Raw genomic sequence first — 15,350 nt, forward strand, 5'->3', positions numbered from 1 at the left:
TTAATTATTTTCTGACTTTTAAAAAACTCTTCTTACCAATAAAGTTTTAATTAAATGAATGAATTATTTAATGAATAATTTACTTTTTAGAATGGTTAATGAATTAAATTATTTACTTTTAATTAAATCTTAAGTAAAAAAATAATTTTTCTATTTTCCTTACATTTATTTATGCAGATTTTTTCATGTTCTAGAATAATAAAAAACTATGAAGTAAATAATAATGTCTCTTTGTATTTGCACTACAGATGAGGATAGAAAATTATAATTGAAGATAAAAATAAGATAATCCTGTATTATAATTGTGAGGATTTTTTGACATGAAAAAAAAATTACATTTACTATGATTGATGGATGCATCAGATTCCACGAAAAAAATTCCAAAATGTAAGAAAAGTTATCATATATTTATTTACTCGGGTGACTAGAGAAGACCATTATCCTATAATAGAAAAATCATGAAAAATTCAAACGGTAAGTTGAAACTTTGAAATACCTTATAAGAAAATTGTTAAAAAAATAAGAACTCTTCTTCAATCGACTGAACAAAATTCGTTTTCTAAAAATTCTTTGTTCCATTTTGTTTTCTAATCTATATTTTTAATAATTTTTTATTCTATTTGTTATTTCTATTTTGTTGCCATAATAGAAAATTAAAGTTTTCAGAAGCAATAATAATAATAAAGAGATATGCTATAATTTTACAAAAAAATCGTCTGTTATATTCAATTTAACTGAAAATAATGGCAACAAAATATATTAAAATGCTTACATTTTACAAAATCGTCTGCGATTGTTGAAGCATTAAATTTAAGAAGAAGCCATAATAGAAAATTAAATTTTTCAAACACAATAATAATAATAAAATAATAAAGAGATATTCTAAAATTTTACAACAATCGCTTGTTATATTCAATTTAATTAAAAATAATGGCAACAAAATATATTAAAATGCTTACATTTTACAAAATCGCCTGCGATTGTTAACGCATTAAATTGAAGAAGAAAAACAGAGTTACAATATTATATATAGACACAAGATGCATTAGAAACACGTCAGAGAGTTCATCTATTATACTGAGGTATGTTTCATTATATGAGGTGTTCTTGAATCATACTTTCATATCATAGATCTCTTGTTAATGAAACTTCCGAATACCATTACAATAGTCTTGCTATAATGATTGAATTATTAATAAGCACAATTCAGAAAACAATGAATTGCAAATGAGATATGAATATAGTGATTTATTTATTTAAAATTACTTTCAAAATAAAAAAAATTAAAGTATTATATTATTTGTTGTGTCTTTTCAAAACTTATTTTAATTATAAATCAAGTTGTCCGATGATAGAAGCTTGTATAATTCGAATTCATTTCCTTTGTTACATTGTATTTTTCACCAACAGTACACTATTCATAATTTCTTTTAAATATTAACTGGGAGTGATGACATTCTTTTGTGCTATAACTTATTTTATTTTGAAATCTACACACATTAAAATTAAATGTGAAAAAAAATACTCGAGTCTCTCTTTGATTCTCAGGTATTTCTTTTATTTTTGCTTGTATTTCAGAATCGTTGCCATTAAGTATAGTTTTTAAATACGGAAATTGAATTTTCGAAGTTTGCAGCAATTTCTCGTCAGAGGATAAATTAAATCTAAAACATGTTATTATGATTCTCTTCAATGTATACACATTAAAATCAAATTTGAAAAAACCATATTTTGAATGCAATATATATTAACAAAAAAAAATCGGTTATTTAATTTTACAAATATCTATCAAAATGGTCTGACATGAAAAATTATTTGTCTGGAGAAAGACTTTCACGGACAGAAAGGGAATTGAAATAATTATTCTAAAAACGTTTTAAAAGATTTTATTCATATTTATACTTCGGATTTTCTTGATATTTAAAATCACGTTGTTTATAAATAATGAAGAAGATGTTTATACTTCGTTTGTTTTCCCTTTATTGTTAACATTTACTTTGTTATTTCACAAAATTGTTCAGAGATGTTGACAATAAAAGAACAATGATTTTTAAATTGTATAATTTTATTGTTTTTCCGCAACTGATTATTTTGTTGCAAAAATTTTATAATGATGCACTGAACTAAATAAAAATAATTTATAATAACTTTAAACAATTTAATTCATTACCTCTTAATTAACATAAAATAATACATAGATAGTTTTATTTCTTTAGAAAAATTTATGTTAGTTATTGATAACATAACTTCGGAAAATGATTTAGTTCCTTTAAAATTGTATTTATTCTTATTATAAATTATGTAAATTATGTATCAATTGAACTTATTATAAATTGTATGTTATTTTTATCTTATAAATGCATAAGTGCTAATAAAAATTTTAGTTATGCTAGAAGATTTATTCATATATAAATGAATAATTTAAAATAAAATTCGTGGCGTTTAGAAATGTATTCTATTATATTAATTTAAAAAGATGTTTTAGTCCTAAAATTTTCTATTAATAATTATTACCCAAATAATTACGTTTTTGATTATGTTTTGTAAAAGGTGAAATCATGAAAAGAAAGTTTTATTTAAAAAAAATTCTAAAAGAATTGATGTATAACTTGGAAAACTTTTACAAAAATTTCACTAGAAAATTTATTTTCAATATTTTGACGAAAAGTTTAAAAAATCCGCGCAACAATTATTAGCACAATTCTAAAATTTCATTTTGGAAGTTTATTTATTAATCTCGTAGCAAATTCTTTGAGAATAAAATTAAAGGAAATAATCTTTTAATAATTATGCAAAGTTGTTAACATTTTTTTTGAATAATCTGTATTTTTCAAATCATTATCCATGTTTTGAAATCTTAACTTTAACAATTGTGATTCAGTTAATAAGACCAACAATTTAACTTATATAACCCTGTTTATTTTGTATTTTAATTAACTTTTCACGAGTAATTTCAAGGATTTTATTTTGCTATATCAACATAAAAATTATAAACTGAAAGTAATTCTTTTTTTTAGTAAGTGTATAAAAATATTTCAAAATTCAAATTGCTATCGCCAAAATTCGAATTCAAACTATTGCATCACATTCCAGTGCTATTGGCGAGCTCTGCAGGGTTTCTTAGCCCAGATTACCCCTATCGTAACTTTTTCTCGAACCATAGGCGATGAGAAATTGCGTTATAACTAAAGAAATTATGCCAAGGAGAATTTGAGAGCCAAATCAGTAAATAGGTTCCCTCCCATACTGCGACTGCTGTCATGTTGCATGTCAGCAGTTCATTCTTGGAATTCAGTCGCTCTATATATTCGTATACTTTCTTCTAATTTCATAATCAGTATTTTGCATTTTCTGAACTCTGTCCTTTTTAAACCGTTTTTAACCTCTTTTTTAACTGGAAACCTACAAAAAAAAACGCATTCAGACTTTAATTTGAAACTTCGTAGCATTATTTGGCATGATTCGTCTATCTTTCCTTTGTCTGGTTTGATAATAGCGGCCATTTCATTCTGTAAATAAATAATTTTTTTTATCAAAACAGTAATTTGCAGAAAGAATGGTGCCCTGAAAACATCATTCTATTAAGATAATGAAAATGAAAATTCTTTTTGTCCAAAGAAAGCATATACTTTATCGTAACATTAAGATTGACAAAAGTATGGGAGCAATACTAAAATCGGGATAATAAAATTATTTGCATTTCATTGTAACAATAAAAAGCATTGTTGCAAATTATATTTGATTTTTACAAATTTTATTTTTTAAAAACAAAGGGCATAAATAAAACCGTTATCACCAAACGATTATTATAATTATTTTGCATTTTTAAGTGGGATAAAATACTTCTCGGTTACCAGGAGAAAGAATATTGGCATTTCGTTTAATTTTCAAGGAATAAAAATTATGATTATTCTTTTAAAACTTCTTACAGCATTTATTATCAAAGAAGTACCTAAACAATAAATTCAATAAAAAGCATGATTATCAGATTCAAAGCATGATTATGCCAAAATTTAAGCTAAACGTCCTTATTTCGACTTCGGGAAGTAAAAAATAATTTCCACCATAAATTGGAAAGGAATTTCACCGAAGTTTCCATCACAATTAAATAATTTTCTTTAGCATTTCCAGATTTTAAATGCGGTTTAAAATAAATTCAACTCTTCGTTTCTTGTAACATATTTTTTTAAAGTTTTGATAAATATTAAATATGCAAACTAGCATCTCTTTACATCTTTTTACTGAACTGTATTGCTTCTCTTCAAAATCTAACGAAAATAATATGCCCCATCAGAACCAAAATGACTTCTTACCTATTGCATTGATTCCTATCATTCGATTTCAGTATTATAATTAATAGGATTCAAGTTCAAGCAAAAATAATTATGAATAAGATTATAATATATTTAAAAATATATTATTGATTTATAGAAATTATTTTTAAATGTCTAAATCTATATACTTATAATAAAGCTCAATGTGTGTGTGTGTGTGTGTGTGTGTGTGTGTTGGCGATCTACAGGCCAGACCATTCAACCTACAACTACCAAATTTGGCACGTGTATACCTTGGAGGCCGGGAATGTGCACCAGGGGATTATTTTTTCGAATTTTTAATTAGAATTTTATTTATTTAAAAATTAAGCGAAATTTTTTCGTGTTTCTGCTATAACTTCCGAAAATATTACCGCACAAAAAAGATTTTTACATCAAGTTAAAGATCAAACATTTATCTTTTAAATGATACCAATGTTTTAACCTTAAAATTAAATTTCTATTTTTAATGAATTTTTAAATAAATATTTTTACTATATTTTTCAACAATTTTTTTCGTACAAAATAAAAATAAAATTTAAGCTGCACGAGCACGTTTCGCATTCATGGGAAAAAATTAGCTTTTTTCAGTGTTACCATCACATTTATTAAAGCTCCAACTAAAAATAAATTAAATCTTTTTGGAAATGAAATCTGCAAAAATATAATTTTTGGCACGTGTCTGTAGGAAATGAAACAAATATAAAATATTATTTTTTTTTAAATAAATTCAAGAAAAATTATTTTATGATCTTTTACACTTTCTATATTATTAATCCAATAAATCAGTTTTATTTTAAGGCAAGTTTTGTTTAATATGAACAGGATATCCATTCAGGGCCACACAGCTAATTTGTAAACCTTTAGTAAGAAGCAGTTCTGCTAAAATGGTTTAAATAGAAAATGATTATATTTTATGTAACTTGATTCAATAAATGCTCTAATAAATAACGAATTTTTGATTTAATATAAAGCTTCTGCTGTGGAAATCACGAATAACAAAATGTTCTTGAAACACTAATATTTTAAATAAAAAGAGTTAATTTCCAATCAACTAAATCAATCACTTAAACTGACTGATTTATGAAAATTTATATATCACTATTCAATAAAAAAAGGATAATTTTAGATTTTTCATCGATCGTTTCAAAGAAAATACGCCAATCAGCGCGCAGGTTTCTCAAGATTAATTGGCCTAAGATTATGAAAATGCTGTTTTTCTAAATTTTTAACATTCAAAACTTCATAAATAAGTCTTAGTTGATCGTGGAAAATAGAAACATTCGTTCATTTATTTAAAATTTGGTGTGTCCAGAATATTTCTCAGAATATGATAACTTACTGCATTAAATTTAGACTTCATAATTTTTGAAATATATTTATAGGCCGGAACAAAATATTATTATTGATTTCATTTCAATCCTTTTGAAAGCAAAACTAAAAACTGAATTTTATTCTGAATCTGAGAAATTTTTGTTGAATTATTGTTTGAGATATTATATAAATTATGAAAAATATTTTGTAGTTCACATAAGACTTAAATAACAAGCGATTCTGTTTGCAATACTCATATTCGATAATAATAATCATAAAGATGATAAATAAAATAAAACGCTTGGTTTTATTAAAAAATATCTTTATATTAATTGCAATTTCATCATTTCCACTTTAAATTAAAGTTAAAGTTTTATCGGAAATGACAACACATTAGGAAAATATATATAGTAAATTGAACGAAACGATCTAAACAACAGTATAAATTTTGTATGACTATCAAAATTTGAAGATTAAAAATGTTTTGTTTGAGAATCTATTAAGAGACCAGTTACTTAAAATATTTAATTGAAAATTGTAGCGAGCGGTAACACTGACGAACCGGCTGGTCGCCAAAAACGGCTAGTTGATTAATAAAACTCAAAATTAAACAAATAAACAGTTTTGGTTCCAGAGCTATATAGTAAATTTCACTTGTTTTGTTTATTTTATTTATTTATTTATTTATTGAGATCATATTCATATTAATAAACATTCACAGATGAATTCTTATTCATAGTTTTAGTCCAAAGAGAGATATGGATCTGCAATTTTCGTATACGAATTATACATCAAATTCCGCCCACATACTTACCCGATATATTTCTATGCTTTCGAATTATTCCTTTCACAAATGCACGAATAGATTGATAGAACAAAAAACATTTGATCCTTTACGAATTTAGTTAGACTACCATTCTAGTAATAAAATAATATGTCAACTTTCACCAAAGTAGCCTGCTGCATTATTCAGTTATTAAACACTCGATTTTAATAAATCTCATTCAAAATTTGATCTACAATATTCGTGTACAATCCAACTGTAAATATGACTTCTTTACAAGACTAACTTGACATCATTTATAATTAAACGGAATTTGTTAAAAGATTTTCAGAATGAAATCAAAACTTTTTCCATCAAAATCGTTATGATTTAAGATATCGTGTTCACTTTTTCCTCTTCCTGTATGCAGCCAATCCCCCTCCAACCACTGAAAGAAGTAGTATCGGCAGGATTTGTTCTAGAACACTGTTGTATTTATCATAACGCTTCCACAACGCTGGCCGATTAACGAAACTGACATACTCTTCGAGGCAGTTGGACCCAAGCCACTAAGTGGTCAATCTCTGACTTATCTCCTCATCTTCCCGTACATCTACTATCCTGTTAAAGGAGAAGCAGGCTATCACTTTTATAAAACCTCTCCAAACTTGTCAATATTCCACCAAATTCTCTTTCCACAACAAAAGAAAGGCAAACACTTAAAACTTTCAAATAGTTGATAAAAAAAAAACTGTCAATTTTTAACATCATATCTTTCAGTGTTTTAAGATTTCGTGGTACAATCAATACTGTACTTGAATTATTATTTTCAACTTTTAAATTCATTCTTATTTCCGTGACTTCTAAGCATTTCTTTAAATAATGATAAACAGTGCCAGTTCCTCCACAGATGCATTTATTTTCCAGCATTCTTCTAAATCTTTGGAAGTCTTCCATGTGCTGACATAATTTGGATAATCAGTGGATGGTATTTTCTTATCTTTATCTCTGGGATAGAAATAAAGTCATAAGTTACTCTCCCTTTTTTTGGACATATATCATCTGTCAAACCATTGTAGCTTTATTTCTTCTCTTAATTCCCATTTTGAGACATCATCTGAATTCAAGACAATTATTATATCAACACTCTTTTTCTGTGCCGGCAGTTTTGCACATTTCCACTACCATATATTCCAATATGGGCCTTAACCCAATTTAACTCTATCCACTTGTTAATTTTTACATTTTTTTTATCTTTCCTTATTGTCCATATTACCCTTTACAATAAATTATTATATTCACTAACGGACAGATGAATATAACATTAAAAAGTGATTTTTCAAGCTGGGTGAGGTCTAAAATGTATAGAATTCATCCATTTCCTAGAAACGGATTTTCAGATTTTAAATCAGCTTTTCTAAGTATGCGTCATACACGATATGACGAAAAAAGTCATTGTTATTGATAACATAATGCACTCTATTAAATTTCACTGCATTTGCATATCAAAATGTCTGACAGTTAATATCTGTCTTTATTGCTTCTAGGAATTCATAGACAAAAAAATTTAATTTAATAATTTATAAGCTAAGATCAGTAAAATCTTCAAGGCATATTTAAAATTTTTAAATATTGTATTAGCATACAAATACAATGGCTGTAAAAAGACAAATTTTTATTGTAAACTTGAATGCTTTCATATCCAGAAAATTTAAACAAAATGAATCGTTTTATCACATTGGCGCATGAATTCAGGTTATTTCTTTTGTAAATTCTTTTTCCAGACATCAGATGGCGCTTTATAGTTTCTTTCTGACTTTTTTCTCGATTCTTTTATAAATTATTGATAACATTCAGGTCTTATGATTAAGACGATTTAAGATTCAATCTTGAGATACGTACGAGTAATTTATAGAGTTATTGATAATTGAAAGTTGTTTATCTTCAAAATTTTTCCTGGTGTGAAATATTTAATCGTGCCAAATTGTGATTGTGTAACTTTGTTTCTTATAGATTGCATCAAAACAATAGGAAAATTTCATCAGACTGCAGTTTAAAAACTAGAGAATTGAAACTGAAAAACAGATACAAAAAAAAAAAAAACAGTGTGTATGTTCTTATGAGAGAAACAAAAATGTCCGCGTTTTTTAGTCTTGCATTTTTTTCTATTTTATTCTGTGGAACTCTTGCAAAAACCAACGCAACTAACAACCAGACTGAAATATTGGAAGCATGGATAAAATTGGACAATACTCTAAAACGAGCAGCACAGTCTGTAATAAAATATTTGATGCCCATGATCTTGGAATCTTCAAGTGAAGTGAATTTAACTTCTCAGTGTATACAGCAGAGTTTTCAGCTAGTGACTGGCTTGAGAAGTCTTAAAAAATGGGCCTTCAGTTATAAGTAATTCGTTTCTTGCCATTTTTAATACATATTACCAAATATTTACTTATGGCTGTGAATTATTTCTAAACGAAATTTTTTTAATCTGAAAAAAATTTAAATAAAAACAATTTTAAATATCAATTGATATTTCTTATTAAAATTTTTTTGCTAAAACTGAATTTTTTACCAAAAGTGGATATTTTTTATTTTGATTATTTTATACTTATTAATTTTTAATTAGTAATTTATTATTGATACTTTATTAGTAATTTATTATTGGTATTATTTTTAATTAATAATTCATTATTAATACAAAATTCAGTATGAATTGGTGTTATTAATATAGAATCAAAAACTAATTAAATTATTTGATTAAGTGAAATGTAATTCTGATTATTTATGGAATAAGAACATTACAGAAGTATATAATATTCATCGAATAGGTACATTGTCTATTTCTACAAAAGCATATAAAATTTTAAATATGTAGCACATCAGAACAGAGTAAAAAAATTATTTTGAAATTCTATCATTTCCAACATGAACTAAATTAATTTCAATAAAAGCATGTAAAAAACGCAGAAAAATTAACACTATTCTGTTTTATTTGTCTAAAAATGATTTCAATTCCTATGAAGTATTAATGTATGACATCCATACCGCGGCTGTCATACGTTCTTAAATAATATGTTGTCTTACTGTATACTTTGATGTCCTTTGTCCTTTTGCAAAATGTTTTGGATTCCAAAATCACATTTGCATCACATTTGATATGTACAATGTTATTGCTCCATCCATTTCTCTATAATTATTCTCAGCATTAGGTTTTGGATTATTTTGCATCAATGTAAGACATTAAACTATTAAGAATAATTTTATTTTAACCTTAGCTAGAATGTCGAGATATTTTGAATATTGATTCTATTTATCTATTATTTATTCTTACTTTCAACTAGTATTAATTTTGGCTCCAAAACTAAAAGCATATTATCCTCTTAATTGATTTTAAATGCAATGAGTGATAACTTGATGAAATAACTCGCCAAATGTAACTCCATCTATTTGGTTAAAATTGCAAAACACATTACAAAGACGAAGAATAATACCCGGACGTATGATTTTTTTTTAATATTTCATCATTTTAAGCGCATGCAAATGTTATACATTTCCTCAAAAATGTACAGACGAACGAAAGACAGTATAGTTCACTTAAGAAAAATTTTAGACATATTTTATATAACTGTTGGGATGAGCTATAATTGATTAAAACCGTTTTCCTAACATTTTTTCTTCATCCTTTTTAAACAAAGTCACTGAAACTTTTACAGATTATATATTTCAATTCATTTCATGTCGATAATTTAGAAAAATTAAAATTATCTGGTAGGTTGAGCCACATTAAAAATCCTGAGCATTGAACTAAAAACAGATATTTTCTGAAATACAAATAGATATATTTTGTTTACGCAGCCCAATTGCATTATAAGAAATAATTTTTCTTACACTTCTATCGTTATCTTATTAGATATTTAATTTAAAATAATTATAAATATTATTATTAAATTTGTTTAAAAATTTTTCAATGTACTAAAAAATATTACATAGCGCATACTACACAGCGTACCAAACTTGTTGATTGAGGATCCTTATAATTTAATTCTAGAAACTTTTTCATAAAACATGCATAAAAATCTTTATCAATAATTCGTATTTGCTAATTAAATCTGTGTAATAAATATAAATGTTCTGAAAAGTCATATGCAATATTTTCGATTCTGTTTTAGATAGAAATCTTGAATGAAATTTCTCAAACTCCACTAATATAGATTCATTTTTCTATCTTCATCAATTTTCTTGAAACACTCTACCTGAAATTTCATATTCGTTAGATGATTATTTTAATCGATTTTTTTCCTTCTTTTCAGTGTACTTCTAGGCAAATAGAAATAGACAGAAGTATCTTTTGTCGGCATTTCATTTTCAAAAATGGTTGACACTCAGAGTTTCATTGCATTCTCAGATAACTCACCTTGATCTACGCCTTTAGCGTTCTTCTTGAACTTTGGCATCACTTCCTAATTGAAAATTTATTTATATGGCACTTAATACCAGTTTTGGCTAAACGACGAGCATATTAAAGAGACAAAATTGACGATTAAAAGGAGTTAAAAGAAGCGATATGAGATTTTCCCGATTTAAACAATAAAAAAAATGTTAAACCAGCAGGAATAGTAACTTCGGAACTTTTTTTAGTATACTGTTTTATAAATACACTTGCGTATTACTAGCTATAGCCATTTGCTAAGAATAGTTATGAAACATTTTAACAGCATGGAATCCAGCTGTTTTTTTTCTGCGAATAATGGCGGGCATACAGTTAATACACGAATACCAGAAAATCGATTATGTATTTGAGTAACTTTTATATTTTTGAGGAATAAATGCTTTATAAATTATAGCTTTATCATAATCATTTTTATACTTTGCTAAAATAGCATTTATCATTCAATAGAATACCTAAGTATCATATACAATGCCCAAGGGAAGCATATAATAACTCTGCTTTGCCGAAAAATGCCGAGCACTTTATAAAATGCCGACATTCCATACACTGTCAGAAACACACATACTATTACGGCCATGAGATTTTTTATTGAAGTAGAAAAGTTAGTTCCAATTTTCGTCATTAACCACAGTATGGCATTTTATCAGCAGCTGACTTATATAATTAACTACAATAATTATAGAAATCACAATGTTGGATCATTTATCACATTTTATAACCTTTTTATATAGTAGTAAAACCATTTTTCGATTTCTACTTGCAGTATACCTTAGGAAATTAGGTTGGGAAAGTTGAACAATTATTTTTCTGCATTTTATATTTCTTTCTAATATTTTCTGACTTTCCACTTCCCCCTACGTTTAGTTGTTGATTCAAGTGCAAAGCTGTCCGATGGACTCCTGAGCGGTTCGTTTTCTTCTTTTGGAGAATATGACCAGTGCTTGGAAACTGTTGTTCCTCACGCAAAGAAGAAGGATGAGATCCAGTTTCTAGGTCAATACTGCATGGTTGAAATGACTCTTCCTTTGCCACCCAAGACTAGAAGATACAGAATATACGACCAGTTGGAAGAGCTACGGAACTTCACTGGAACGGTTAGTAACATTTAAATAGATAAATTTAAATCATGAAATATTTAACACAATTATATAAGTATGCCCCTATGACACAGCATCCATTTTCTGACCAAAGAACAAAAAGTTGGAATCTCAATTACACCAAGATACGACCTGTAAGCTAGCTTGATACACAATTGAGTTTTAATTTGGTTTACTTGGTTTAGGATAAAGTTTTAAACTAGATAAGAGCTACTTTGAAAGGGACTTCGTATTTGCGAACAATGACCTGAGGATGAGGTCGATACCTGAGCATAAGGATGAAGTTTTAAACATTAACATAATTAACTATCTTCTTCGTTCAGCATTTCCTAATTTATTTCCAGATAATATTTTTGAAAATAATGACTAGAAATGAACTTTATAAAACACAATTTTATACCCGAAGTGCAATTATAAAAATTTTCTCTCTTCCCAACTTTACTACTTTCTTTACTCTTCGTTGGTTCTATATACAATAATCATCCCTTTGCCTTCTTCGAAGAAATTATCAAGGAATCTCTCCAGTGTCCAGATGAACAGAATTAAATCTGTTGCTGAGTCGATCTTGTGGATTACATGCTCGGTTTGGCTTAATCTAAAGCATGTTAAAACGATTAAGTCATTCCCATTAGCCCAGGAAATATCTACAACTCCAAACGCTCTACATAGATATTGCAAGCGTGTCTTCGTACATAGATTTTTGGGTAATAATTAAAATATTTTTTTAAGAATTAATGAATTCATTAATTCAAACATTTTCTAAGATTACTTAAATATATTATACATACCTAGTATGTACAATTCATACTCCCCACCGAACACCACCTTCATCATTATAATATTGTATATAGTTACTTTTTTAAGTGTATTGATGATATTTTATGTCTTTTTATGTGTATATTGATATTTTATGTCTTTTTATGTGTATACTGATATTTTATGTCTTTTTATGTGTATTTTTTATCTTAATAAATAATTCCACGTATATCCTTTCAACCGACATTGAATGCTAGAGATTCCAAGTTCGGGGATATTCTATGGCGAAAGAAGTATGTACACCTAAAAATATTTTTGCTACAATTTTTTCACATTAGCTAATTAGCTCTCTCATCCCTAAGACAATTCTTCTTTCAGATATATCAGAATATTGGAACAAATGTGTTTCCCTTTCAGAGATAAGAAAAAAACGTCTTAGATTTCCTCGAAAACGGTAATGACAGTCCATGTTCGTAAGGAATATATATATATATATATATATATATATATATATATATATATATATATATATATATATATATATATATATATATATACACACACACACAAGAGAGAGAAACCTTCTTACTTGATGTCTATTAAGCAAATGTTTACTTGGACACCTCAGGAAAACTTCCTATCCCCAAACACTTATTTAACGAGGGCATCTCACGAACAATATAAGTTTCTCGAGTATTTAATAAATCACACAACGAAAAGAAAAGAATTTTGCAGTAATATCTGAGCTTTTCAGGCGTCCCCCTAATTTCATTGAACGGCATTGAGAATTCGTCAATGTTGACAAATTTAAAGCGTTTCTTATACAAACTCGCAATGACTCGTTTCTAATAACATTGTGTCCAAGCAAATATTTTCAATGATAAAATTTTCATTTGTAAATTTATTACCGTTTTTCCCCTAATTGGATATAATTTACTGGAAGTAGTCAGTGAATTCCATAAAAGTATTTCACTCATAATTTGGTATCGAAATTCATGACTGAAAATTAAATCCGCCATGTTTTTCGAATAAAATGGAGAATATCTATAATAAAATATTTATCAAAAACATTCTCTCTGATTTTTTTTACAGGAAGTTGTGAAATTTCTGACAACGAGAGCTCATCTTATGTATTACTTTCCTATCAAAATGGGAGCTTGCATTCCATCTGGATGCACCAAATAGGATTTAAATAATATATTGTCTTATGGTAATCGATTCAATTTAATTTATATCATATTTTCATATATGATTATATATTATCAATTTACTTGTTAATTTTTTAACTCACTATATTTCCTCAGCTGCTTCCAAACTAAACGCTGATGCTAAAATATCATATTGTGAAAAAGCGAATGAAAAAATTTCACTTCATGGAATTCTAATCTTTGCTATGTATGTATTAGATTATTTGTTATTATAATAATTTTAAATGGCAAATATAATGTTTTGCATCATCAACTGTCTTATAATGTAGCAGTTATCTGAATTCTTACATATGATTTAAGCCTGTTGAAGTTAACAATAAAATGCTAAAGAAATTTCAAATTTATATCGAATGCTGAGTCGTTTTCATTTAAAAAAAATCAGTCAATCATTTGCTAGTCCTAATCGTAATGTTTCTTTCTCAAATAATAATCCCAGAATTTTTTTTTAAAAAAATGATTATATTTTTAAGTACACAAAAAATAAGAGACAAAAATTTTGGAAGTAGTGCAAAGCAAACCTTTACAACGGAAATTCTATTGCTTTAAATTTGAGGTTGGGATCAAATGTTCTTCCGCTGATGCAGTGGTGAATCCAGGAAAAAGAATACCAACTCAAATGCCTTCCTCGCCCTCTAATCGAGACTCAAAAAAAATTACGAGGTTCGTCCCAATATTGCCCTTTTTGGTTTTAAAACGAGATATTAATGCATTATTAAACTTAAATACACATCGGAGGTTTTGTTGTGTTTTGTGGTGTTTATTAATGCAAAGGCATATTTGGTTATGTCACGGCGCAAGAAGATTGTCCCATGTGTTCAATCAACAATCAACAGAAAATGCTATTACATTAATATTTAGATTTTATCAAAACTTCACTTATTTTTCTTCAGAATGTAAAACAGAATATGATTTTTTGGTTCCATACTAAAAAGTAATATTAACATATTTGTTTCAATATATATATATATATATATATAAAGTGGCATTTATGATCTCAATTATATATATATAATGGGGAGAAAAAACAAGTAAATAAAACATGAAAAGGGAAAGTTATTAAAGCATCACGAGAATAAAAAAAAAGAAAAAAACACAGACTAAAACTCATATATATATGGAGTATAAATTTTCTTGACTACAATTTAGAAATAACATTGCTTATATTTGTTTGTGGATCAACTTCTGCAAATAATAATACTTAAAAAGCTGAATCTGAAAAACTGAACAATCTTTTGCTGAAATGATGAAATGAATCCCTGGATTTATCGAAGTAAATTAATGTAAACACTTATAATGAAAATCTTGTAGTTCCGTGCATACTCATCCAAATCATCTGACATTATTTCTAGTGCCTTCATTTCATGAAGATACGTTAAAGATTCAGTTATAGTATTTCTATAACCTGGAACAAACGAACAAATTTTTCCAAATAAATAGGCAAGAATT

The 15,350-nt window shown here is 26.9% G+C and overlaps 1 protein-coding gene across 3 annotated transcripts in view; it reads left to right on the forward strand.

The window, feature by feature from the left end:
* Positions 1-14,011, forward strand: part of LOC129963481 (uncharacterized) — a 29,244-nt gene extending 15,233 nt beyond the window's left edge. The window contains exons 1-3 of one of the 3 annotated variants that reach the window (XM_056077891.1): positions 339-474; positions 11,708-11,937; positions 13,789-14,011. In XM_056077891.1, the coding sequence (XP_055933866.1) occupies positions 459-474; positions 11,708-11,937; positions 13,789-13,881 (339 nt within the window). In that variant the 5' untranslated portion in view covers positions 339-458 and the 3' untranslated portion in view covers positions 13,882-14,011. Of the gene's footprint in view, positions 1-338; positions 475-8,525; positions 8,793-11,707; positions 11,938-13,788 lie in introns of those variants that run through there. The other 2 variants (XM_056077889.1, XM_056077890.1) reach the window with 2 other exon arrangements.
* Positions 14,012-15,350: the final 1,339 nt, after the last annotated feature.

This window comes from Argiope bruennichi, chromosome 3 (genome assembly GCF_947563725.1).
Source record: "Argiope bruennichi chromosome 3, qqArgBrue1.1, whole genome shotgun sequence".
Classification (NCBI taxonomy): Eukaryota; Metazoa; Arthropoda; class Arachnida; order Araneae; family Araneidae; genus Argiope; species Argiope bruennichi.